The sequence below is a fragment of the Hippopotamus amphibius genome, chromosome 13 (assembly GCF_030028045.1).
Source record: "Hippopotamus amphibius kiboko isolate mHipAmp2 chromosome 13, mHipAmp2.hap2, whole genome shotgun sequence".
Taxonomy (NCBI): Eukaryota; Metazoa; Chordata; class Mammalia; order Artiodactyla; family Hippopotamidae; genus Hippopotamus; species Hippopotamus amphibius.
The window spans coordinates 41,905,249-41,930,870 of NC_080198.1; the positions used below are offsets into that span (position 1 = coordinate 41,905,249).

General features: G+C 49.3%; 2 protein-coding genes across 2 annotated transcripts in view; both read right to left on the reverse strand.

The window, feature by feature from the left end:
- Positions 1-868: 868 nt before the first annotated feature.
- Positions 869-9,090, reverse strand: CLEC3B (C-type lectin domain family 3 member B). Its single transcript, XM_057705994.1, has 3 exons — positions 8,830-9,090; positions 4,679-4,777; positions 869-1,623 (listed from the first exon to the last, which is right to left on the reverse strand). The coding sequence occupies exons 1-3, from the start codon at positions 8,936-8,938 to the stop codon at positions 1,223-1,225; spliced, it is 609 nt and encodes a 202-aa protein (XP_057561977.1). The 5' UTR covers positions 8,939-9,090; the 3' UTR covers positions 869-1,222.
- Positions 9,091-17,696: 8,606 nt separating this feature from the next.
- EXOSC7 (exosome component 7) overlaps positions 17,697-25,622 on the reverse strand; it is a 29,816-nt gene continuing 21,890 nt past the window's right edge. Inside the window, exons 6-8 of the mRNA XM_057705507.1 lie at positions 22,603-22,726; positions 21,384-21,539; positions 17,697-17,937 (exon numbers count right to left, since the gene is read on the reverse strand). Of these exons, the coding sequence (XP_057561490.1) occupies positions 17,833-17,937; positions 21,384-21,539; positions 22,603-22,726 (385 nt within the window). The 3' untranslated portion in view covers positions 17,697-17,832. The remainder of the gene's footprint in view (positions 17,938-21,383; positions 21,540-22,602; positions 22,727-25,622) is intronic.

The following is a 25,622-nucleotide window of genomic DNA, read 5'->3' on the forward strand; positions in this document are numbered from 1 at the left end:
CAGGAGCTGGTCAGTAGCCTCTGGGGGTCACTAGGCCACTTCTCTGACGTTTTATCTCAGGGAAGGTCCAGTAACATGAGACAAGCATGGTGGTGGAAAGGCCAAGGCCCTTGTAATCCTGGTTCTGCTGCTTTCTAGCTGTGTGACCAACGGAAGTCATTTAACTTCCCTGAGCCTCAACTTCCTTTTCTACAAAACTGGGATAATAACACGCTTGTCTTGGGTGGATAAGATTAAATAAGATGACATACTTAAAGTTCCTGTGATTCTGTGGGCTCAATAAGTGGTAGCTGGTATTGCTAGGATGGCACTTTCTATGAGGAGTGAGAAGGAGGGGGACACGCCAGGCCAACGCCACTGTTATATTTGGCTCCTGGACCAGCTCCTTTGCTGGGCAAGAAGAGGGATGCAAATATCCCCTGTGGGCAGCCTGTGCTCTCACCTCAACAGGATTCAGCATGTCACTTCACCCCAGAAATGAATCACCACAGGAGGGGGTTGGGTAGGGGTGTCCCTCCTCCTCTGGAGTTGTGGAGGGGATGCTGGATTCCAATACATGGAAGTAGAGTCTACAATAAGAAGCCTGGAATCTGAACAAGGCCTGTAATTTAGATAACAATATTGTATCAGTGTTCATTTCCCAACCTTGATAACAGTGCTGGGCTTCCGTGAGAAAACGCCTATGCTTTCAGGAAACACATTGAAGTATTTAGGGGTAAAGGGGCATCACGTCTGCAATTCACTGTCAAACGGTTCAGGAAAAAATAAAAGGATAAGCAAATATGGGAAAATATTAATGTTTGTGGAATCTGGATGAAAGGAATACGGGAATTCTTGCAACTTTTCTGTAAGTGCGAAAGCAAATGAAATATAAAGTTGTTTAATTAAGAAAAGGCAGCCGCAGTCAGGGGTTCCCTCGTCCGCCCTACTCTTTTCCTCCTCCCCCTCCTCTTTGCTTCCAGCTCGCCATTCTTCACCACCTCCCTGCTCGCCTCCTTCTAAGCGACCTCTCCCTGGGCTCCCGGCCAGGTTCCTGGACTCTCCCCATCCCTCGGACCCGGCACAGACCGCAGCCACTCTCCGCAAAGCTTCACCCACTTTATTTGCAAAGGGAGGCTCCCAGCGCACGGCGGTGGGAATGCGGGGCGGGAAGATCCCACGGCCCCTCTCCTGGGGCTCACGATCCCACCCTCCCCGGCCCGGCCCCGCCCCTCCCGGCTCTCTAGACGATGGCGAACTGGCAGACGTAGGGCAGCTTGTCCCGGCAGCGCTTGTCGAACCACTTGCCGTTGGCCGCACCGGCCAGGGCGGCGCAGTTCTCGACCTTGCCGCCGTCGGGCTGCGCGGTGATCTCCGTCTCCCAGTTCTTGTAGGCGATGTGACCGCCGGTCATGTCCACCCAGGAGCCCTCGGCTGCCATGTCGTTGAAGCCCAGCCAGACCTCAGCCTCGCTGCCCACGCTCTGGCGCAGGTACTCGTACAGGGCGTCGTTCTCGGAGCCCGTCTGCGGGGTGCCCAGGGTGCCCCCGCGCGAGATGCAGTCCTCACTCGCCTCATGGAAGGTCTTCGCCTGGACGAAGGCCAGAAAGCATTTCATGTGCACCTTGGTACCCTTTAGGCAGACTGGGAGGGGGAGAAATGGCCGTCACCCAAGGTCTGCAGTTCCTGAGCCAAGAGCCAACTGCTAGGGGCCCGCATACCATCCTCCATCCCATCTCTGTCCATCCTATCTGCCCTGGACGGGCTCCAGACCCAGGCCAGAGGGCTGTGCTGTGGTGGGCACTGATGCGCATCTCAGATCCGCATTCAAGAGGTGGTGGAGTCCCTGCTGCTGGGAGTGAGGTCACCCCCCTCAGCTGCAGACGGCCCCTCCCTCAAGGTCACACCCCTCTCCTGTGTGCCCCATCCAGTGCCCAGGGGATGAGGGAGGGTCATCTCTCCCCTAGGCAGGATAATTCTGAAGGGGCCTTTTAGCTCGGAGGCTGGGGTCAGTGCTCCTGATGGCTGGTTGGGGTGGCGACTGGGAGGACGGAGCTGAGATGGGCAAGCCCCTGGGACAGAAGAGATGGCCCAGGTGGTGGGCCAGGGGCTAGCTCTCTCAGGCGTGGAGCTCTGAGGAGTCCAAGAAGTCTAAATTTGAATCTGACCTCAAAGGTTGTGATAAAGGTACATATTTGGACAAGTTAGAAGCATAGAATGTTTTTACTAAATTTGTTTTTTTGTTTTTAATATTTATTTGGCTGTACCAGGTCTTAGTTGCAGCATGTGGGCTCTTCGTTGTGGCATGAGGGATCTCGTTCCCTGACCAGGGATCGAACCCAGGCCCCCTGCATTGGGAGCACGGAGTTTTAACCCCTGGACCACCGGGGACGTCCCAGCAGTTTGTTCTTCAGCTGGGTTTGTAACTTAAGTGTTTAGGCGGTTGGGGTATATGCGTGTATTTGTCCTCTTGCTGCTAACCCCAAAAAGGTTAGGGGTGGATCTGCACTCCATCCCACCCCATCCCCTCACTCATTCACCCGCTCACTCAGTTGCTGTCACTGAACACACATCTCCGTGTCCCAGTGAGCACCTGACACTCCCGGAACTCTAAACTCCAGGCCTGAAGCATCACAGAGGTGTCTCTACTCACAGACGCCATTCCAAGTCAGCCAGCCCTACCGCGTGCTGTCCTGCAGCTCATCCTAGCTGGGCTTCGTTGCCCTTCCCAGCCTGGCCCCACACTGCCTTTCCTTCCTGCTGGGGACACTGTGACACACCGCCTAGATCCCCTTGGGGTGAAGGACCGGCTACCGCAGCTGCTGGGAGACAGCCCTTAGCTCTCAGCCCCCTTTGGGGATTGCATCAGCGGAAGACAGGCCCCTTGCCCCCCCTTCCCAGAGCAGCCTACACCCAATGACCCCTCTTGCCCCAACTCAGGACAGCTCTGAAGGACCCTCCCGTTGTCAGGGCTCCGTCTGCAGTCGGCTGAGGCTTTTGTTGAGACGCAGGGCACTCTGCTCACGCCTGCGTCCTTCTGTCTTTTCCCTTCCCCAGGTGCTGATCCTGGGGGTGCTCCCTAATAAACCTCCTGCAGGCTAAACTCCACCTCAGGGACGCTTCCTGGGAACCCCACCTGCAACACTCCGTCGAACACAGTCAGTCCTCAGTAAGTGTTAGTTCTCAGTGCCTTACCATCGTGACTGACATTTTGTCTGCCTGGCCTATTCATGATCTCTTGCTTCATGCTGGCCCTCCACAGCTTTGCTCCTACCGTGCCCTCTGCTTGGAATCCCTCTTTATCTTCCTACGTGTGCCTTAAGTGTCCCAGTGAATACACTGATTCCATGAATATATTGAGGCTCCCAGAGCAGGGCCCCAGGTGGGTCCCCTGTGCCTCCTTGTGCCTGGCAGAAGGCTTGCTGGGTGGGGACTTCATGTGTGTTTGCTGACTGGGGGAGGGAAGGGAGAGATGGTGGGAGGAGAGGCTTTCTCCCCTAACCTCTGATTCTCTCAACTCTTTGGCTAGGTCAGCAGAGTTCAGGAATGTTTTGTGTGGGGTTATTGACAAGGCGATTTGCAGGTTGTGGTAGTAAAGGAGAGGGTGATGAGAGGGAGAAGGTCCGCAAGGAGGCCAGGAGCCCATGAACTTCCTGGGAATCAGCAGACATGGAGGGGGTGTTTGGATCTCCGTATGCCATGGACTTTGCACAGGGAGGTCCCCACCGCATCACCCACCTCAGGAGGCAGGTGGCCTCTGGGTTGCATGGTCTTTGCACATGCACAAAGCTTAGACATGAGACCTTAGAGGTTGCCCTGCAAGTCCACCCCCAGCCCTTCCACTTTACAGATGAGGAAACTGAGGCGGCAAACAGCACTGTACTCATTTTAAACATTCCCCGTGTGTTAAGTATTATTGTTAGTCCATATTCTGTGTTCTTCGGGGCAAGGTCACAAAGGAGTAGGTGAGTCTGAGATGTGTGGAAAATAGAGACAATATGAAAGGAACTTGGTGGAGAGAAAGGGAACAGGTTGGCCAAGTGCTGGGGCAGGTGGCTGCGAGCTATGTCACCTGGCTCTGCAGCTGTGTATTTTGTCCATCCTGGCTTAGCTGGTTCATGCAGGGCCGGGAAGACCAAAGCCACCTTTCCTCACACCCGGCACGCACCAGGCAGACTGCTTCCATTCCCATCTTAATCTGCACTAACCAGCCAGATGAGTGTGGCAAAATCAGGACCTCTCTATGCCTCAGTTCCTCTCTTTCAAATAGGGATGATAGATCCTGCCTCAGCATAATGGTGATGATTAAGAGTGACAGCATCAGCAAAGCTGCCGACACAGGGAATGAGGCTCACGCCGTTTAGGGCTGTGGGGGCTGGCTGAGCGGAGGCCTCCTGGTGATTCATCAGGGTTGCCTCTGCTCCACAGAGCGCTCCAGGGCTCCCGCTTCCATTGGGTGGTAATGGATTCTTGTGGGAGAGCTTGTTGTCTTTTGGGGATGTTGCTGCTTCTACACATCAGGGGATCTTCCTGAGAGGAAGCAGGCTGGGAAGGCAGCTCCTTGAATCTGGTGCCCCGGACTACAGGAGCCAGCCAGGGCACTGGGACTGGCTTGAGGCTACAGATGGATTGCTGGCTGCTGGCCTGAGCCCCTCTGGCTGAGGTACCGCTGCCTGGAGAGGCCGCCATGTGTACTCACCCGTCTGCAGGGCCTGCTGCTCCTTCAGCAGGGCCACCTCCTGGGCCAGGGTGTCCAGCTGGGTCTTGAGCTCCTCAAGCATCTTCGGGTTCACGGCATCTAGGATGAAGTCAGAAGGAAGTGGGGACAATCACAAACCCGTGAGGAAGGCAGCAGGGATTGGAGCGGGGCAGGGACTGGAAGGGGTGGGCTGCTGTCAGCTGCAAGGGGACAGGGGAAGTGACTCCCCTCAACCTTGATGTCTTGGCATACTCTCTCTCTTTCCCCCTGACCCTGACCGTGCTAGTCGAAGTGATTGCTCGTGATTTTCCTTCTGCCGGGTGGGGGACCATCCTTCGCGTGCTCTTGCTAAAGTGAGACCTGACTGCATTGTTTAGGAGAGTTGCTGGGATTGGATGCGGTTGGGAGGTGCAGGGGCAGGATGGCGGGTGCAGGCAGCACCTTAAGTGACACCCAACCATCCTCCCAGCTCTAGAGGAGAACAGAGCAGAGGAAGCAGGGCCAGGGGCCCTTGAGATCTCCCAGATTCACTTCCCCAGGCTGGAGGAACAAGACACAGACCAGCAGGTCAGGCGCTCCGGCCTGGGGCTGTGTGCGGCAGCACAGGTGAACATGTGTACGGGCTCTGAGGTCGCACCCATGTGGGTGACCTAGGCAAGTTCCACAGTCTCTCTGCATCCACTGTCCTCATCTGTAAAGTGGGGTGATAATAGCCCCACCTCCGAGGGCTCTGAAGAAGACTAAAGACGAAGAGAGAGAAAGCATGTGACCAGCGCTGGGCTCACTCTCAGCCCTGCGACGTGGGTAATGTGTCTCTTCTGTACCACCACCGGTTCACAGACAGGAAACTGAGGCCAGACTGAAGCAACTCTGAATAGGCAGAGCCAGCAGCCCGGACCCAAGTCCGCACGGCTCCAAGCTTGTTCTCCCCACCTCCGTGATGCCAGCGGGTTCCTAACGTGAGCCTTGCTGAGCACGAAAGCCCATTAGGAACCAGCTATGCTTGAGAGGCAGATGGGAAATGTCTTTCTCTTTGTGTGTAAGTTGAGAGATCAGTGGGTGGACCCCCATCTTTTTGAAATCCCAGGAGCTTCAGGAAGGGCTCAGCTCAGTTTGGGTAGAGGGTGGGGAAGCGCTTCCATGGGCCATTTCGCTGTGCCTGCATAAAGTCCACAGTATGAGGGGTGAAGTCAGACCTTTGTCCACCCCAGATTCCTTTGCAGGGGAATCACAGGAAACATGTGAGCAAGAAACATACTGGCATATATAGAAATTCATGATGTAACTTACTAAACATGAGGAAATCAACACCCAGATGAGCAAGGCAAAAAAGGGAGTGTTTGGGGTTGGTAAGGAACCTGACTGGGTTATATGAGCCTCACAGTGGGCCTCTGCCTCCGCGGGTCACAGCAGCTCTGTACCCAGTCCCGTGATGCACAGCACAGGGCACTGTGTAACGTTGTGGAAGTTGGGTACCACACAAGGGCACTCAGCTGAGGGGACAGGTGGGAGCCCATGTCCAGCCCCTAAGCCTTGCCCTGACGGTGCTGTTTGACCAGACCAGAGAAAGGGATGCTCTTCTATAATTTGTCAGCTCGGAGGGGTGACCTTTCGTGATTTGCACCAAGGTGTCCAGGCATACAAGGGGCCCTCCAGGGACTGGAAAGGAGCACGGTGCTAACAGAACTCCACTGAAGAAGCTGTGGGAGTTGGGCGTTTCTATAGCTCTGGGCTAGTAGGCAGAGCCCTTGTGCTGCCTCTTGCTGTCTCCGAGCCTCAGCTGCCAGATGCATGTTATCGAAATGGATGCCCTCAGGTCCCCAGGTCCCTGTTCTAAGGGTCTGTAACCCCCTATGAGGCCGTCCTTCCCACCTGAACTCCTCTGCCAGGTGTGACAAGGTGACCCCTGGAGCTCCAGCCGCCAAGCCCTCCCTGCCTCACCTCTGGCTCACCCCCACACAGCTGGCTCAGGCCACACTCCACAACCGGAGCAGATGAGCTCCCAGAAGCAGCCTGGGCTCTCCCCCTTCTCACCCCACCCTGGGGGCCAGCATGGGGGCGTAGCACATGCTGTCCTTTCATCCCCTCATCCATCTTGCCAACTTGGTCTCCACCCCTTGGCAGGCACTGAGGGGTCTCCTTGGGCATGACTGCCTCTCCTCCAGACACCCTCTCCCTCTTTCATGCACCGGCCTCTATGACTAGGTTGTTCCTTTGATTCCCACTCCTGGCTGCTCCCAGGAATCTCTGGAGACTGGTGAGAAAGGCAGATGCTGGGGGCCACCCCAGACCCCCAGTCCAGTATTTCCGGGGGTGGGTCCAAGGTTCCTGTATTTTAATGTATTTCCCAGATGATACTGATTGATGCCTGAGTGAGAACCACCATGGTGCTCAAACTGATTCTTAAGAGCAGGGACGCTGATCGTCTGCTAGTGTTCAGCACATATACTGGCCCCTACATAGAGAAAGAGCTCTGTCAGCATGTGTTGTGTAGGTGGGCAACAGGTGGAAGGAAGAAAAGCCTAGCTTCAGTGGGTTTTAGCGAGGGGCAGGGATGGACAGGACACTCTACTCTTGCTCTGTCTGATGTTCTGTTGGCCTTCAGAGCCCTGGACCCCATGGAGACCCCATGGAGCTAGGGTTCAAGTGTGACAGTTGGAGAGGACCAGGGTATTGTCTGGTTTGACCTTCTTGTCCATATGATCAAATACATGATTTACATGATTAAATAAATACATGCTAAATCTTTGGTAAACTTGAGAAACTAGCAAGTATTTTCCACATTCAAAAATTCTGTTATTTGCCTTTGAAACTGTACGCTTTACAAAGAACATCCTGGTGGCAATTTTAGCTGATGTTCGTGGACACACCATTCATGCTATAAGTCTTCTTTTTTTAATGAACATTTTGTCAAAGGTAATAATAGCCAAATAATTTTAAAAACTCAAAGAGTTCAAAACATCAAAGTCTCCTTCCCAATCAAGTCTTCCCTTAGCTCCCTAGTTTCTCTTCCCAGAGGTAATCACTGTTACTAACTCTTGTGGATCCTTCCAGGAAATTCTATGCATATACAAGTAAATGTATGCTTTTATATAAATCCCTTTCTCAAAACCAATGTCAGTAGCATCCATTCTGTCTTGGACTTTGTGTTGCTTACTTTATAAACTGAACCTTGGGGATTATTTCCTATCAGCACCTAGATCCGCCCATTCTGTGTAGCAGGCCTGTGGGTCTCCCTGGTCCTAATGGGCCCTTATGTACATCATCTGTGACCAATGGGCAGCTGTCCATTTACAGAAGAGGCTCAGAGAGGGGCCTGAGGGCAGCCCATGCCCCCCTGCCTTGTCTTTTCTGTGCTTTTGGCCCCAGCCACCTATTTCTCTGCCTAAATCAGCACTCTCATCCCCTGGAACTCTCTCTCCTCGCCGTGGAGCCCTGTAGGGGGTGACAGCCCGGTTCATTGCCATAGCATTTCACTAATGTTGTCTCAACACAGCCCGGGGTGACCTCACTGCAGGCAGGGCTCCAAGGGCAGGCCTTGCTGAGGCCAAGGCAACCCAAGGACACCCCAAACCCAGAGGCAACAGAGGGAGAGCAAAGCTGCCTCCACTGTCCCAGTTTGGGTTTGAACATTTTTATTTCCTTAAGGCTGTGATACACTACAGAACTAAGAATTAACTTGTCCCCGCCCCTCCCCCCTGTGCATCAAGTATATCCTATGTTCCAGATACTTTACATGTTTTCTATCATTATATCCTCATAACTGGAGTTTGAGCAAATGCCACAGTCCCTATTTTACAATTGAGAGACCTGAGATTTGGTGATGACAAAGCAAAGCCTGTAAACACTCCTGATGAGAGCTGGACATCTCCAGACTGCCCAAGCCAAAGTTTGATTCCTTTAAAATTTGGGGTGCTGGGGGAGGAGTGGACGTCAGTTTAGGTGATCTGGAAGAGTCTTTCCCATTCTAAGAGCCAGGGACTCCTTACCGTTCTGACAACTGCCCCTGCTGCTGGAGGACTCTCCCAGGTCCCAAGGGATACTTCACTGAAGGGAGGGAAGGAGCGTGAGGACCAGCAAAGGTGAGGGTGACCAGCTCCGTGGACAATGGGGAGGGACCCCACCCGGAGGGACCCCACCCCCCTCCTTACCTTTCTTGGCATTTGCAGCCTTCTTGACGTTGGAGGTAGGTGCCTCAGCAGTGACCTGGGTCAGGAGGGAAAAGAGGCAGAGGAGCAAGTAGGGCCCCCGGAGCTCCATGCTGCTGCTGCGGCTGCCTGCGGTGGGCCTGGGTCAGAGAGCACTGGCAGCTGCGGCCTGGGCTGCACGTCTTAAGGCAGCAGCACGAGAACCTCTGTCCAGAAAACCCTCCCAGAGTTGGCTGCAGGAGTGCCAAAAAACAAACAAAAAAAAGCCTGCAAAAGGAGGAAGCCCTGGGAGCTACAGAGGCTCGCTGCCCAGGGAACACCCACCCAGCATCTGGGCCCCGCCTTCTGAAACAGAGTCAATATTTTCTAGGATTCTGAAAAATACATGCTAGTTGTCATAGCTCACATCTGCTGAGCAGCTACCTTGGGCAGATGCTGGGTCATACTTTTCCCTGGCTGCAGGGAGGCCTCACCCCAGCAAAATGAGGGAATTTTACAGTTTGAGGAAATGGAGGCTACCCAAGGGAACCCAAACTACCTCGCTGTTAGGGGCAGCACCAGTATGTGACCCCAAGTGGGGTGACTCCGGAACAGTCACACTGCAATGTCTCCTTACAGCGTGAGCTGGGGCTGGCTGCCGGATTATCTAGAATGTTTGCTGTGATTCTCCTGTGGTTCTGTCTCTATGCAATTGATGTATCTTTGATTAAAAATACAAGGGAGTCCTCTCCTTTTTTCACTTTCTGTTTCTCAACCATCCTATCCTGAAGCAGAGGTGACTGACCGTGGTGGGAGAGGGGCAGCCATGGTGCCCCAGAGTGGTGTCAGAGATGGAGTGGAGAGAAAACAATGTCCCCGTGAGGAGTAGCCTGGTGTCAGGTGTCAGGGCCCAGCAGGGTGGTGGGGGGCACCCCTGGGGGAGGAGAGGTCCTACGTGGAGTACTGGAGTCCAAGCAAGGAGAAGAGGTGGTCCACGTGGAAGAGCGGGTGGTGGCAGAGGTGAAAGAGTGGTTACATACAGGGGCACCCACTGAATAAGTGCATTTATTAAAGACCATGGGAGCCAGGTGTCTCATTGTCAGGAAAGGGAGATACAAATACAGAAAGAAAATTGGAATGAATCCTATGGTGTAGGATTAAAATTGGAGCTATCTGTGTGCAATTGTGGACTTTGACACAGAGAGGAATCTATAAATGTCGATGGAAACGTGTGTGTGCATCGTCCCCCAGCTGTCTGGGTGGAGCAGCAATGCCTCCAAAGCCTGGAGCGGGCCTGGCATCCAAGTCCGGCTTCTATAATACATACAGCTTTCCACTAAAAGGAACCAGAGCACCTTGGAGAGATGGCTGATTCCAGGGCTAGGGCAGGAAAAGCAGAAAATATGCCCAGAACAAGTTGTTTTGCCAGAAAGCAAGGAAGTGTTTAAAGAAGGATGGGAACATGCCAGGACACAGAGCCAGCTTGAAGGAGCTTCTTAGGGTGAAAAGAAAGGACAGTTTGCACATCTAAATAGTGACAGTACCAGTAAAACAGGAAACCATGAGCACACACAAAGAAATAATCAAATACACTGAAAGTCTGATGAGCAGTGGGGTATTTTCATTGTCTCAGATTACTTGCCCACACAATATTTATTAAGTACAAAAGAGGAAAGAGTCACCTAGCAGTGGAGAAGTCTGGAAGACGTCACTTTAATGAAGTGACCAAAGTAAGCATCGTCATTAATGGGCCAGATGGAGAACCTGCAACACCTGAACGCCTGGAGGGCTGCGGTGAGGAGAACGCAGCATCACTTCCGTGACACTCTTGCCGAGGAAACACCACACAAGCCCAACTAGGGGCTTTCTACAAAACCACTGCCCAGCAATCTTCAAAACTGTCCAGGACATGTCTGAGGGACTGTTTCAGACGGAAGGAGATGGCAGGCACAGAACAATGAATGCAACGTGTTTTGGACCAGACCCTTCTGCTCTCATGGACGCCATTGGGACAACTGGAGGAACTTGAAGGGTCTGAGGAGCACGTGGCAGGGATGTAACCCCTTGAATGTGACTGTCCAGTTTGGATGGTGTGCTGTGATTACGGAAGAGCGTGGTCTTGTCATTCGGAAACATGCACTAAAGCACGAGACAGTGATAGGGCATTAGGTCAACAGCTCACTTGAAAAAGGCTCAGGGGAAAAATATTCTTTGTATTGTAGTTGCAAATTTTCTGTGAGCTTTAGATTGTTCCAAAAGAAAATGCAGTGCTGTGTAACTCGGGCTTTTCTTCCAGGGATCCTGCCTTGCCCCAACTGATTTGGGGAGGGATGTGCCTGCAGCCCAGCCAGACGGGCCCCACCCTGTGGTCCCCAGGGGCAGGAGCCTGGGGCAGGAAGCAGGCGCTCTCTGCGGCCCTTTCTGTCAGGGGCCATCCCTCACATTCTCAGAGTAGGGGGTAGTTTTGTATTCACAGCCGGGCCCTCAGTGGGATGGTTTAAGGCGGAAGATTATGCAACCTAACAGGCAGAGAGCCTTGCTTCCTGGAATTTTGGGTGAGTAGCACATGGCAAGAGAAAATGACGATTCGCTTCGTCTTTTTAAAACTCCATTGCTTTCCTGATTTTCTCACCTCAGCACTTTGGCAGCCAGGAAATGGGAGGAGTTTGTTTCCAAGTATGAGCCGGGACAGGCCTGATTGTTGAGGGTGTGCCCTGGCTATGCTGGGAGGAGGTCCCAGAGGAGGTCTGCTGTGGCCATTCAGAAACCTGGAACCCCCCGGCACTGGGTCTTATCCCACAGAAGCCACACAGGAGCCAGGCTGTGTCAGGACCTGCATGGAACTGTTCTCACCCTGTCAGTCCCTCATTGACTCCACAGTGTGCCCGGGCCTGTGTGAGGCCCTGGGAGTGCAACGTGAGGGGCCCTCTGTGCCAGTGGGTCTGCGATGGGCCTCAACAAAGGCAAGTGGCCCACCATCCCTCAAACTTTGAGCTAAAAGGCAGATTGGAAGAGGCCGTCTGGTCTAACCACCCCTCAATATGGGATTTCCTTTTCCATTGACCCTGTCAGACGTCTCCATGTGCTTGCTTAAATCCTTCCTGAGACAAGCAGCTCATTACTCTGCAAAGTAGCTGGTTCCATCATTAGACACTCAGCTTGTCAAAGTCCCCCTGCGGTGAGGCAGGCAGGCCTCTGAAGCATCACCCTGTGGTCCCTGGCACTGGCCTCTGGAGCAGTCATTTAAGAGGCCAGCAAATGTTTGCAGCTGGCTTTCCTGTCCCTCTTGGATTGTCTCCTCTCCGTGTTCCTTCCCCAACTTTTCGTCTAAGATATGGCTCCTGGACTTTTTTTTGTCTTTCAAAAATCACCTTTGGATAGATTTCTGCTTGCCACGGTCCTCACTGTGGTGTGCATGTTCTCAAGGGGCCTGCCGTGAGCAGGGGCCTGTGCCTCCTGTGGTCGGAATGGACACGCTATTCAGAAAACCACCTCTTTGTAACCACCATGCCTCATTTGCTGCCAGTGTTGAGCTTATGGCCATTAAACCCGCCAGTCCTCTTGTCCACCCCCAGCTGCCAGGTGGGAAGCACCGCTGCAGCCACCTGCAGTGGACTCACCAACAGCCCTGGTGGGGTCTATGGACTTCATTGTCCCAGGATAAAAGATCTTCTGGTGGCACTGTCCCCCAGGCCTCTACCAGCCGGTAGGGTGGCAGGTGGGGGTGGTTTCAGCTAGCAGGACAATGCTGGGTTCATGTTCACAGATGACGCGCCCTCAGGGAAAGGTCTGTGCACTAACACACCACCCTCAGGGTGTCTTACGCTGAGGGTCTTTTCACATCAGTTTCCCTGCACAAAGAATCATCCCGAGAATAAAGCCAGAGACAGAAAAATCTGGAGAGCTCTAAAAGGCACATTTCAGTTTTCAAGTGGGTTTTTTTCTCCCTCTTCAAAGCCGTTGGAAGTCTGAGTTATACAAAACAAGCTCTGGCTACCCCGCCCACGTCGACCCAAACAACATGAAAACTTCTGGCCGAACACGGCATCATCCCCCACCCCCTCCTCCCTGCACAGATGTTTCCTTTTAGCGCCACTGGCACTGTATCAACAGAACGTGGCCCGCCTATGGAGCAGAGAACTTTCCACAGTCTCTTCAAAGGTAAGACCATCCAGGGTGCACATCTCCAAGAATATCGCAAGGGTAGTCTCGGCCCTTAGTCAAAACCAGAGACAAACGGCCTATTACCGTGGTCTCAGTGACCTTCACTGGAAAGTCATTTGCTCCTTTTTGAACCTTGTTGGCCTGGTGCTGTCACTCATTTGACAAGTACTGCTTCTGCCCCTGCGTGCCAGGCCCTGGGGCACACAATGCTGGGGGAGGCAGTGCCCCACGTAGCCAAGTTCTTAGCTCCATGGGGCCCCTCCTTGTTGTTTTGTCCCTACAGGTCAGCAGCATCCCAGTGGAAATAGAACTGGGAGTCCTGGATTCCAAATGGAGCTCAGACACCTAGCGCTTGTGTCTTCCGGGGCAAGTTATTCAAGACCCAGATTCCTCTTTCATAAAATAGGGCAAGAATCTCTACCCTGCCTACATAATGCGATTCTTGTAAGGAGCACGTGGAGATCCTGTGTGTGAGGCAGCCAGGCCACGTGCACAAGGTGCAGGAAAGGAGGAGGACTGATGTGAGAAGCTGCACAGCCCTCAGGGCTCCATGGCCTCTGTCTACTGCTTTACTCCTTCCCCTCCAGGGCTGAGACAGTAAATGATCTGACTTGTAAATTTGGGAAGAGTAAACTGGGTGTGTGCGGCCAAGTTTTGCACTTACCCAATGTCTTCAGCTGTAATAGCTCACACAGGAAGAAAGAGAAACTCTGATTAGTTTTGTAGGATACTATAGATTTCCGTCAGCCTTTCTGACACCTGTCGCACCACCCCTCCACGAATGGCCTTAAAATTCAATAAGTATAAACACAGTTGTGCATTTAGGGATCCTGAATTTTCCAAATAATCACACTAGCCCTGCACAAACTCACTAGTTAAGTTTTGCTGATTTCTCTTTTTTCCCCCATAGCACCCCTCATAGAGCCCACGTGCAGAATCTGCAAATGCTCCCAGGGAAGGAAATGGCTGGTGACAGACTGCTCCCTTCTAAAGATCTCTCCCTTCTCTGGAATTTTTCAGAGAACAAGCTTTTGATTTCATTGACTTTTTCTACTGATTTCCTTTCAGTTTCATTGATAATTTATATTGCTCTAATTTTTATTATTTCTTTTCCTCTGCCTACTTTGGATTTAATTTGCTCCTCTTTTTCTAGTTTCCTAAAGTGGAAGCCTAGATGATTGATTTTAGATTTTCTTTTCTAATATATGTATTGAAGGCTATAAATTTCCTTCTAAGCACTGCTTTTGCTACATCCCACAAATTTTGATAAGCTGTGTTTTCATATTCATTTAGTTCAATATATGTAATTTCACTTGAGATTTCTTCTTTGACCCAGGTGTTGTTTAATCTCCAAGTGTTTTGGGATTTTCCGGCTATCTTTCTGTAATTGATTTCTAGTTTAATTCTATTGTGGTCTGAGAGCAGATCATTGTGATTTCTGTTCTATTAAATTTGTTAAGGTGCATTTTACGGTCCAGAATGTGGTCTATCTTGGTGAATGTTCCATGTGAGCTTGAGAAGAAGGTGTATCCAGCTGCTGCTGGATGAAGCAGTCTCTACATGTCTGTTATATCCAGTTGATTGATGGTGTTGGTGAGTCCAAATATGTCCTTACCAATTTCCTGCCTGCTCCTTCTGTCCATTTCTGATAGAGGGGTGAAGTCTCCAATTATGATAGTGGATTCATGTATTTCTCCTTGCTGTTCTATCAGTTTTTACCTCATGTATTTTAATGCTCTATCAGGCATATACACATTATAGATTTTTATATCTTCCTTGATAACTGACCCCTTTATCATTATGTAATGTTCCACTTTATTCTTAATAATTTTCCTTGCTCTGAAGTCTCCTCTATCTGAAATTAATATAGCTACTCTATCTTTCGATTCATGTTACCATGATTTCTCTTTCTTCCTCCATTTATTGATACTTTTAATCTATATGTCTCATATTTAAAGTGAGCTTCATATAGCTGTATTAATTTTTCTAGATTTGCCTGTTTGGTCTAATTTGCAGAGCAGTGATTGCCCTGTGACTTCACTTCTCCTACAAATCTAAGAAGCATTGTTGCTTTTTCAGTTTGTTCAGTTCTGCTATCTCCTCCTCACTTACTTCAGGTGCTTGCCAGGCCCAACTTCAGGGACTATCCCAGCAGTGAATCAGGACAACTTCAGACCTCCTTGCTAGGACATTAAACCCCCTTTCCAGCCCTGGCCCTGGTCCAGCACCCTCAGATCCAGTCCCACCTATTTCCTTGGGACCTGCTAAGCCAGGTCTTGCAATTATTTTGATGAATATCTTTTTCTTCTCATGGCAGGGACTGTATTTCCCTGCTCAGGCTGGCCTGTAATCAGATCCTAGTTATGGGTCTGGAGCCAATGAGGTAAGGTGGGGCAGAGGTTGACAAGTATCACCTCATGAGACATCTGCCTCAGGTATGGTCCTTGCACGGAAGGAGGTATAGTGTTTCTTTCAGAAAATAGCTACTCTCCTTTAGCTAGGGGTGCGGGCTTCTTCTGCCTGCCCAAAGCATTCAGGGGAACACAAGGGACCAGAATCCTGTCTTTATCCCAGCTCAGAGTCCCTTTCTTTCCTAAGGACTCTGGTAAACGAACCTGCCAAGGATGCACCTTCAGGCTCCTTTGCAGCTCTGCCATTCTCACACAAGCAATGATACTGGGATGAACTTCTTTATATTTCATGTTTTTACTCCCCTTTGGTTACATTTCCAGAAGTAGAGTTTTAGGTCAATGGGCATGAAATTTTTAAGACTTTTAAAACCCACTGTCAGATTATTTCCAAAAAGTTTTGAATAGCATAGATTTACACTCGACTGGCAGTTATATGAGACCACTGCCTTTACTGAGCAAAATGCAAACTGCTGTCAATATTCTAAATTCATGTGTTTTGCAGGCTTGAATGTACACAATTTGGGAGACCAAAGAATCACAGAAACAACAAAACCAATTTGAATATTCTATAACATTTCATTCCTTCCATGCCCACCCTTACCCTCCCCACCCACAAGCTCTTGATTGCCTTTTGGCTAACTTTAGTTCGTCTCCCTGACATTTATTTAATGGAAAGGCAGCTCTGGTTCTGCTGAATGAAGCAGTGGATTTCCCCAGGACAGTATTTTCCCAAATCTTTGCCAATCTCTGCCTTCAGTTTTCTTATCCCTTATTCTGGGAGCTGCAATAATCAGACAATTCTAATAAAGCCTCTCCTGGAGACACCTGCTCATTTGGTATTTTGTTTCGTTTGTGATGTACGCTTCTTCCAGGTAGGGTGGCCTTCAAGGAAAGGTATGGATGGGGTGGTAGAGACAGATGCTAACATCTACTTCTCCCTTTCATGTGCACTGTAACTGCTTAGCCAGCAGACCGAGTTGGGTAGCTATTGTACAACTGGCCTGGGAAAGCCTCATCTGTCTGTTTCTACTATCTGATGTCTTCAGTTGTCAAAACTGAAGGTTTCTAAACTTTATTCACATTCTGGTTGCATCTCTGCAGTCCCACTGTTAATGCTCCATCACGGGCAGTCAACCTGGCACAGGGGAAGGGAAACAGGCTGACTGCTGCCTTGCTGGGAGTGCTGTCATGGTGCTTGTAAGGTCAACCACTGGAAAAAAATAAAGAAAAAAGAAAATCCAGGCTATTCTCTCAACAGGGCAGCAGCTCCAAGTCCAAGTCTCGGCAGCTGCTTCTCTGCACAGGACATACCTGGCCATGTTGGGAGGAGATGCCCATGCCGGGACCTCTGGAGTCAGTTCTCAAGGGCTTTAGCTCACATTATGTTCTTTCCACTATGCAATAAATTCCTAACTCCTTACCCTATTTGCCTAACTGAAACGCAGAGAGTAAATGCCACGGCTGAAATACTCTCCTTCATGAATCAGCTCCTTCCCCAGGGCTCTCTTTAAGATTGACTGGGGAGTTTCAGTTCCTCTGGAAAAAAAAATACAGAGACTGCTCAATCCATGAATAGACTTAATTCCAACACACTGCACTGTGAGTAGAACACAGGCTTATAGAAAGATCCTTCCGGCGCTATTGAGAATGGCCTCCCCTTCTGTCCCCAGAGTAAGAAGGCAGGCTGAATAATCAAATGACAACATCTCTAAAGCAGCCTTCTTAATGCTGATAAAACATGGAAATCTTACAAACGCCAGGGAATGGTCATAAAACGCAAAGCAAGTTCCAAACAAGAGTGATAAGAAAGGTTGGCTAAGGACCAAAGTAGATATTAAATCCCAGACCCTAGGGGAGCTGCGCTGGGATCTCTTGCAGGGCGAGAAGCAAGAACTGGGCTTCCCCAAAACTCGGGAAGGCTCACCAGCCAGGCGGAAGCCCTGGGTCTGTACCTGGAGCGGAGTACCTCCTCCATCTCCCCCACCAAGAAGCCCCCAAATACACGAGGCAAATTCACATTTTTGTGTGTGATTCTTATTCTGAAAGCTCTACAGGGGAGAAAGACTGACAATATACACATCATAAACATTTCCTTTGAGCCATTTTTCTGCTAGGTCTAATGCTCGTGTGTTTATTGTTGTTCTGATCTCCAGCAGCAGGAGATAAGCCTCCCTGGGGAAGCCTGTGACCAGAGCTCTCGCGTTGAAGCAGGCGTCTGTGGATTTAGTTGTCATTCACTAGGCAAGGGTCAGACTCTCTGAGGGGTCACCAAATGGCATCTTGGCTTGCAGCTGTAGAACTCTAGCCATACCAAACCAGACCAGAAAATAGACTTTAATTTTACACGTACAAATGTTGCCTTAAATACATAATAAAGAAAAACGTATACAAACTTAAGCTTAAAAGAAAAAGTAGAAAACAAAAGCTCGGCAGTTGGGGGTTGATGTGCAAATCATCCCAGGAATCCGACTTTCTGTCTCTTGGGCCCCAGTCCTTCCTCCTTGTGTAGAACGCTCCGCAGGGAGCTGTGCAGCACCTTGCCCATGCGCTTGCCCGTCTGCAGGACAGAGAAGGGATGGAGGAGGCCACAGGGCCGTTTGTGAGGCACACACACTCTGGTCAAGAAAAGCTCCCTGCCAGCTAGCCATTGTAAAGCTGCACACATTCCATCTGCCTTACAGGACTTTTATTTAATTAACATGTCAATATAAAGACAAGCCCCAAACCCTAACAACACATGTAGTTACATTCTGGAAAAACCTCCATTCTGAAAAAGGGGAAAAAAGAAAAAGAAGAAGGCAAACCCCAAAGCAGCAAGCAGAAAGCAACAAAGGCTGCCTCAGTCCTTAGCTGCTGCCACTAGAAGCAGCAAAACTGTCAACCCAATCAGGACTTGGTTACAACCACTGTGCAGCAGTGGGACGGCATAGGGAGACCACAGAGAATCCAAAATCTGTCTGATGAAGGAGCAGATGGTGCTGAGGACCCATGTTAATAAGCAATTTCTAAATCACCTGCCACCAAAAGAGACCTGCTCAGATGGGACCAAAATCAATACCTGGATAGAGTCTTTGATGTTACTGCCATGCAGAGATGCTAAAGGCGTGAAATGTGGGAATCAAGACACATCAAGAGGTCAGACAACCCACAGATTTCCTAATTAGCCCCTACACAGCAGACAGAAGGGGGCCCCGGCAAAAAACCTCACTATACAACAAAAATCTTTATGCAACCGTTTTTCTCATGAATCATTTGAAGAATACAATGAACCAACTACAAGTCTCTTCATCATCAAGCCTTCCACGTTCCCACAGCAGTTTTAGTTCACTTGTGCCTCTGATCCCATTCTGAATGTCAGGGAGAAAGACACCCAGGACTTGACCCCCCACCCCAATCCTCCTAGTCATAGGTGGAGTCTCCCCAGGGCTGTGTGCCTTCTCCCTGACCCCTGACTATAACAATGGATGAGACTCCAAGTATTACTGAAAACTCATATGAAGAGAAAATCTCAGTCTAAAGGCTGGGAAGTGATCCATTCTATGAAATGCGAAATCAGGGTTAAGGTCCAAAGTTACTTTGGAAAGATTTGTATCGTAACATTAGAAAAAGAAGACATATCCAAGTTGATGGAGTAGGGGAACTGATTATTCACATGAATGAAGGCAGGCAGAGGAGAAAAGGAGATGAGACAGATGGGACACCAGGACTTGAGAGGTCTGAACCTGGACTTGCAGGAGAGAATGCAGAGGCTGGGGGCGGCAGCTGCACTACACCCTGCGTTTCTAAGCTTTAGCAGGAGTGGCACCTCTGGACTGCTGCCTCCCTGTGCGAGACAAATGGTGAGACCGGGCCTCAGGGCCACAGTCCCTCGGAGCAGGGTCCGCAGACCTCTTTCCCAAGCCCCAGGGGAGGAGGAGGCTCAGCTCACTGGACAGCGCTCTGGTTCTCCCATCCGTCTACGGCGGCCAGAGCCCACCTGGATAATAAGGCTAAAACAGCTCCTGACTGGAGGCACACAGTCTGGGTTTGAATCCTAGCTCCCGCATTTACGAGCTCGGAGGCCCACAGGCAAGTTCCTTATCCTCTACGTGCCTCAATTCCTTGTCCATAAAAATAAGGGTAATAATAGTAGTTACCTCACAGGGTTCTTGAGGAGTAAATGACATGATATTATTATTTTTTTGACATTTAAATATATGCAGCCTTTATTTTTATTTAACTTTTCAAGAGAGGCTGTCTTATCTCTCCAACTATGTTGTCAACAATGCACTAAAAACTGGGTCTGACACGTAGTAAGCGCACAATAAACGTTAGCTATTATTTATTGTTTTTGTTGTTGTTTAGATACTGGAATTCTCACCAAACTCTCCTGGGAGGGATAAGGGGGGAGTTCCTTCTAAAACAAGATTTGAGGACTTCCCAGGTGGTGCAGTGGTTAAGAATCTGCCTGCCAATGCAGGGGACATGGGTTCAGTCCCTGGTCTGGGGAGATTCCATATGCCATGGAGCAACTAAGCCCGTGTGCCACAGCTACTGAGCCCATGTGCCACAACTACTGAAGCCTGCATGCCTACAACCCACGCTCTGCAACGAGAAGCCACTGCACTGAGAAGTCCACACACTGCAACGAAGAGTAGCTCCTGCTCGCCACAACTAGAGAAAAGCCTGTGCGCAGCAATGAAGACCCAAAGCAGCCAAAAATAAAAATTAATTAATTAATTAATTAAAAAGAAAAAACCCCACAAGATTTGAGAGGCGCTCATCTAGAGAGGGCTTTGGTAGAACTTATTATAAAGCTTTTTAAGAGTTTTTGTTTAAGAAGAACCCCCGTTGCCATGCACAGTTGGAGACGCCTGAACTCAGGGTGCTCAGTGGGGCACAGGGTATGAGCTGACACTCACTGTGAACTGACGACGTGTCAGGCGCTCCGACACGTGCTTCCCTTCCACCCAGTCCACTTACCCCTCACAACACCCGCAGCAGCAGGCACTACTACTGCTGTTATCCCCATTTGCTGATGAGGGAACTGCGGCCTGGAGCTCGCATTTGAAGCCTGAGCAATCTGTCTTCCGAGCTCAGGCTTGGGCCCTCAACACTATATACAAGGCCCATTTTGCTTGCAAGTAAGATGACAGAAAGAAAAACAGACATTAAGTGCTTACAGTCTTCAGTGAGAAGTCACTTTTTCTAGAAATGAAGGAAAAGTGTAGATGGCAATGACCTCTGGGCATGTGTTGTGAGGCAGTGGTTACCTACAGCAAAAAACCCGGGGCTAGCTAACTTCGTTCCTGGCAATTCAGTCAGCCTGTCTTCCTCAAAGTCCTCAAAGACTTTTGGAAAGTCAAGGTGGACATGGGGGAAGGAAGGTCTGGAAAGACACAGGTCAGCAGGACCTGGTTCCTGTCACAGAGGGGCTTCCAGGCTAGTGAGGGGGACAGACGTGTCAACCAATCCGTACAGAGCAGCTGGAAAGTGCCCTAGTAGTTCTGCCAGGCCTGAGGAGACTTCAAGAGGGCAATCCTCCCGGAGGCAGTTGGGAAGATTTCCCACCATTCCTATTCATCTGCATTTAAACACTTGCAGACCCACGAAGCATGGGGAAACAGCCATCCTTCAGCCCCTGGCTCTACCTCTGTTCACCCCCTTCAAGGGACAGGAAGCAGTAAGCCAGGATTTTAATTCCCTCATTAAATCACAGAAGCTTGGGATTCTGGAGTTACAAGTGGCTCTTCACAGTATCAATCCAATATTCTCATTCAGAAACGTGGAACTGGGGATGGGAGAGGGTAAGAGACTCTTACGGGCAGGTAGGTCGCTACTTTCTAGTCTAGAGCCCCCACTGCCACCACCTCAGCTAGCTCAGCGACCTCCGGCTCACACCTGCTGCTTTCCAAGCCCCACGCCCAGGGTAGATGGGGAGAATTCCCATAGTGTGACCAAGGGGGCAGGAGACAGCAAGCACTCCTAGCCAGGTCCCAGGACCTGCCTCAGGACCCGTCTCACCTCCATCATCTCGAAGATGCTCTCTGGATCCAGGCTGCCCTTTCCCACTTTCCTCACGTACGTCACGACTCCCTTGCTGGTCACGGACACCAGCAAGCTGGCCAAGGAGCAGGCTTCCTCCTGAAGAGTAGCATCTACCACGTGCCGATAGCCAATCTGCAAAGTCAGGGCAGCAGTCCATGCGTGGGGGCAACGCACATCCCAGATCCCCACTTTTAAGAGCCTTGTGGAGGGAATATCTACACCCGCAAAGAACCTGCCTCTCCCATTTAGGTCCTATCTTAGATACTGCTCATACGGAAAATATTTGAAGTACCACTTGATCATTATATCACAGGCCGCTGTGTAAGCATTGTAACAGAAGCATGAAATGGAAATATGGGGTGGGGGAAGGGTGGTTGGAATTATAATTCAGAGACCTTCCAAGTCAGAGGCCAACCAGGGGTTTCCAACAGGGGTGCCCTGGATGTTTCACGGATGACAAAGATGGATCAAGAGGGCCCACTCTAAGGGACCTGCTCCAGAATGAGCCAAGGGCAGGGGGCTCTGGTCGTCCGAATGCTTCACCACAGCCTGGGTGATGCGATTCTGGTGGAATTAAATCTAACCTGTTCAATCTGATTTTTATATAACAAATCCCATGTGGAGTCAGCAACAATCTCAGCCAAGACAGGCCTCTCTGCACAGCCTTGGGCAGTGCCGGTGACACATCAGCGTCCGCCAGGTGTTATGCTCCACAGGCCTCAGTGCTAACGTAAAAACCACACTTGATGTGTTAGACACCCAGGCCCTGCTCCAACGCTGTCATTTCACAGATGTGGACATTAGGGTCCACAGGCGACAATGTCTGCCTTTCAACTACCCTTTTACTACTCAAGTAGCCTAGACACCACAGAGTTGAGAGAATTAAAGGAAATATACATTCAGGGTGTTTTGGTGAAATGCCTGGTAGGTAGAAGGAGCTTAGCAAACTCTGGCTACAGTTCTATGAATCCACTCATGTGCTCCTGGGACCAGAGCCATATCTTCCAGTTAAAAAGAAAAGAAAGAGCTGCTCGTGGTAGTGGCCTCTAATATAACAAAATTATTGGATTTGGGTTAAAACTACTTCTATATGGGTTGTGAAACTATAACTTCTCAACCTATTAGGTAACTTTAACAGGTTGGGGTTGAAGGAGCTCCACAGGGAAGGCAAAAACCATGAGGTATAACCTCATACTTTGCACAGGGTGATGATACAGGGGACATTCTCCACACTTAGCTGGATGCAGTCATAGGGGTCGTCAGACAATTCAATGTCCTTTGAGCCCTCTTCATCTTCCAGAACACGAACTCTTGGTATCCTAGAAGCAGAAGCACAATGGAAATTCCCACTTACTGAAAGGAAGGATGATAACTTATTTTCCTTGAGCTGGAATCCCTATGCCTCACAAGATAAAGTCATACTATGCCTGAGCTCCCTATCAGCCCTGCCAAAAGTGTACAGGTGACACTGAGTGCAGTGAGGAAAGGAGGTCTTTTGAAAAACGATGCTAGGGAGGGACTTCCCTGGTTGTCCAGTGGGTAAGACTCCGCGCTACCACTGCACAGGGCCTGGGTTCAACCCCTGTTCGGGGTACTAAGATCCCACATGCCGCATGGCTAGGGAAAAAAATGATGCTGGTGAGAGGGAAAGGGAGAGAGGCCAGAAAGAGGTAGGGGATTAAGAGGCACAAACTACTGTGAATGAAATAAATAAGCTACAAGGATATATTGTACAGCACAGGAAATAGAGCCAATATTTTATAATAACTTTAATGGAGTATAATATATAAAAATACTGAATCACTATGTTGTATACCTGAAACTAGTATAATATTGTAAATGAGTGATACTTCAGTAAAAAATAAATTAAATAAAATGTAAAATGATGCTTAGTCAACTAGATATCCGAAAATGAATCGTGATCCCTGCCTCTCACCATACACATATTAAATGGACTGCAGGTGTAAAGGTGAAAGAAAGAATAATAAAGCTTTTATAAGAAAAATTAAGAACATCCTCATGACCTTGGAACAGACAAAGATTTATTGAACAGGACACAAAGTACTCACTGTAAAGGGAAAAAAAATAACAGATTCAATTATATTATAACACACAGAGGCACATCTTGGAGATACTGTAGGTTTGGTTCCAGACTGCTGCAATAAAGTGAGTCACAGGAATTTTTTGGTTTCCTGGTGCATATAAAGTTATATTTACACTATAGTGCAGTCTACTAAGTATTCAATAGCATTATATCTAAAACCAAAACCAAAACAAACAAAAAAATTTTAAAAAGACTCTATTACTAAAATATGCTAACCATCATCTGAGCCTTCTGCAAGTCAGAATCTTTTTGTGATAGTAATATCAAAGATTACTGATCGCAGATCACCATAACAAATATATGAATAATGAAAAAGTCTGAAATATTGCGAGAATTCTCAAAATGTGATGCAGACCTGAAGTGAGAAAATGCTGTTAGGAAAATGGCACTGGTAGACTTGCTCAATGCAGTGTTGTCACAAACCTTCAATCTGTAAAAAATGCAGTATCTGCTAAGCACAATAAAGTGAAGTACAGTAAAACAAGGTATAGCTCTGTGTGTGTGTATAATATAACATATACTAAGATTATGAACTTATATTTGTCAAAAGGCATTATTAGGAAACTAAAAGATAATCCGGAGTGGAGAAAATATTTCTCTCTCTGTGTGGATAAACTGACATATTACATAAAGAATTCCTAACAAACATAAGACAAAGACAGACAACCCAACAGAAAAATGGGCAAAAGACTTCAAAGGAACTTCATAAAAGAGGCTATTCACATAGCCAATAAACACAGAGAGATGCTCACTTAAATATTCATCAGGGAAGTACAAAGTAAAACTAAAATGTGATACCAAGACATACCCACCAGAATGGCTAATATTAAAAAGACAAAAAAAAAAATCCAAGGGCTGGCAAAGATGTGGAGCAACTCAGACTCTATTCACTACTAATGGGAGTATCATTTGGTTAAAGCACTTTAGAAAACTGTTTTGCAGTATCTACTAATACTATTTGCAATAGCTCAAAAGTGGAAGCTACTCAGATGCCCATCAACAGAAGAATGGATAAACTGTGGCATATTCATGCAGTGGAACACCTTCCCGCAAAAAGCAAAGTATGGCTACAGGCCACAATGCAGATGTCTGAAAACATAATGCTCAGTGAATGAGGCAGACATGAAGGAGAAAACACTGCATGATTCCATTTATATCAAGCACAAACCAACCTATTGTTTCAGGACTGTGGTTATTCTCAGTGGGTGTGGCAACTGCATGGGCGTATGGGGAGGAAGGGCTTCTGGGGAGCTGGCAGTGTTCTGTTTCTTGAGCTGGGTGCTGAAAATATACTTAAGCCATAAAGTCAGTTCATTCCAGTGCAGGGTGGAGCCAGGAAGGAAGAGGTGGTCCATGCAGCTACTGTTATAGAAACAGTGTTGGTGCTTTTCCCTGTGCCTCTAACAAAAGCCCCTTATGATTCAGCCCCGCTACCTGTCCAGAGCAGGAGTTTCAGCCAGAGAATGTCCACAGGGATCAAGGGGTCCTGCTAGGGTCTGCCCTGGATGAAGTCTCCATGTTAGGGGCCCTCAGGTGTAAGTATTAAGTAATATCCTATTTGAAGAAATCAGGTGACCAGTTTGAACTTTGAATTTTGGTATAGTAAAAAATAAGCGTGTACACACACACACACCCCTTCCCAACCCTCTTGCCACAACATGGTTCGGCAGAAGGGCTAGAGGATGCTGTCGAGAGAATGGCCTCTACCCTTCTAAAGGGCCCTGACTGTACAAAAGATCTCTCCACGCGCCATGGGGACCCAATGTCTTGCAGAGTCCCTATCCCTTGCTGCCTGCAGGGCTGTTCTTGCTCTGGGAACGAGACTTACAGTTATGCCCATGACAGGTGTCCTCTCCAACCTGAGCAGCTGGGTTTACCATCCTGATGTACAGTTTGCCCAACACCTCCCCCACAGCCAAACAGCCTCATCTGTTTCTACTCTCTCTTTTTGCCCTGGTGCCCATGGAAACCAGCTGGCAGACAGGGAGTAATTTCTGAGGCTTGAGGTACAACAGATGGCAACTTCCTTCAACTTCCTTTCTTCTCCAACAGAGCCCAAGCCCAGGCTGCTGTTGATGGCATCTGGTACTCGAGCCCTCATAGTGGCCCCA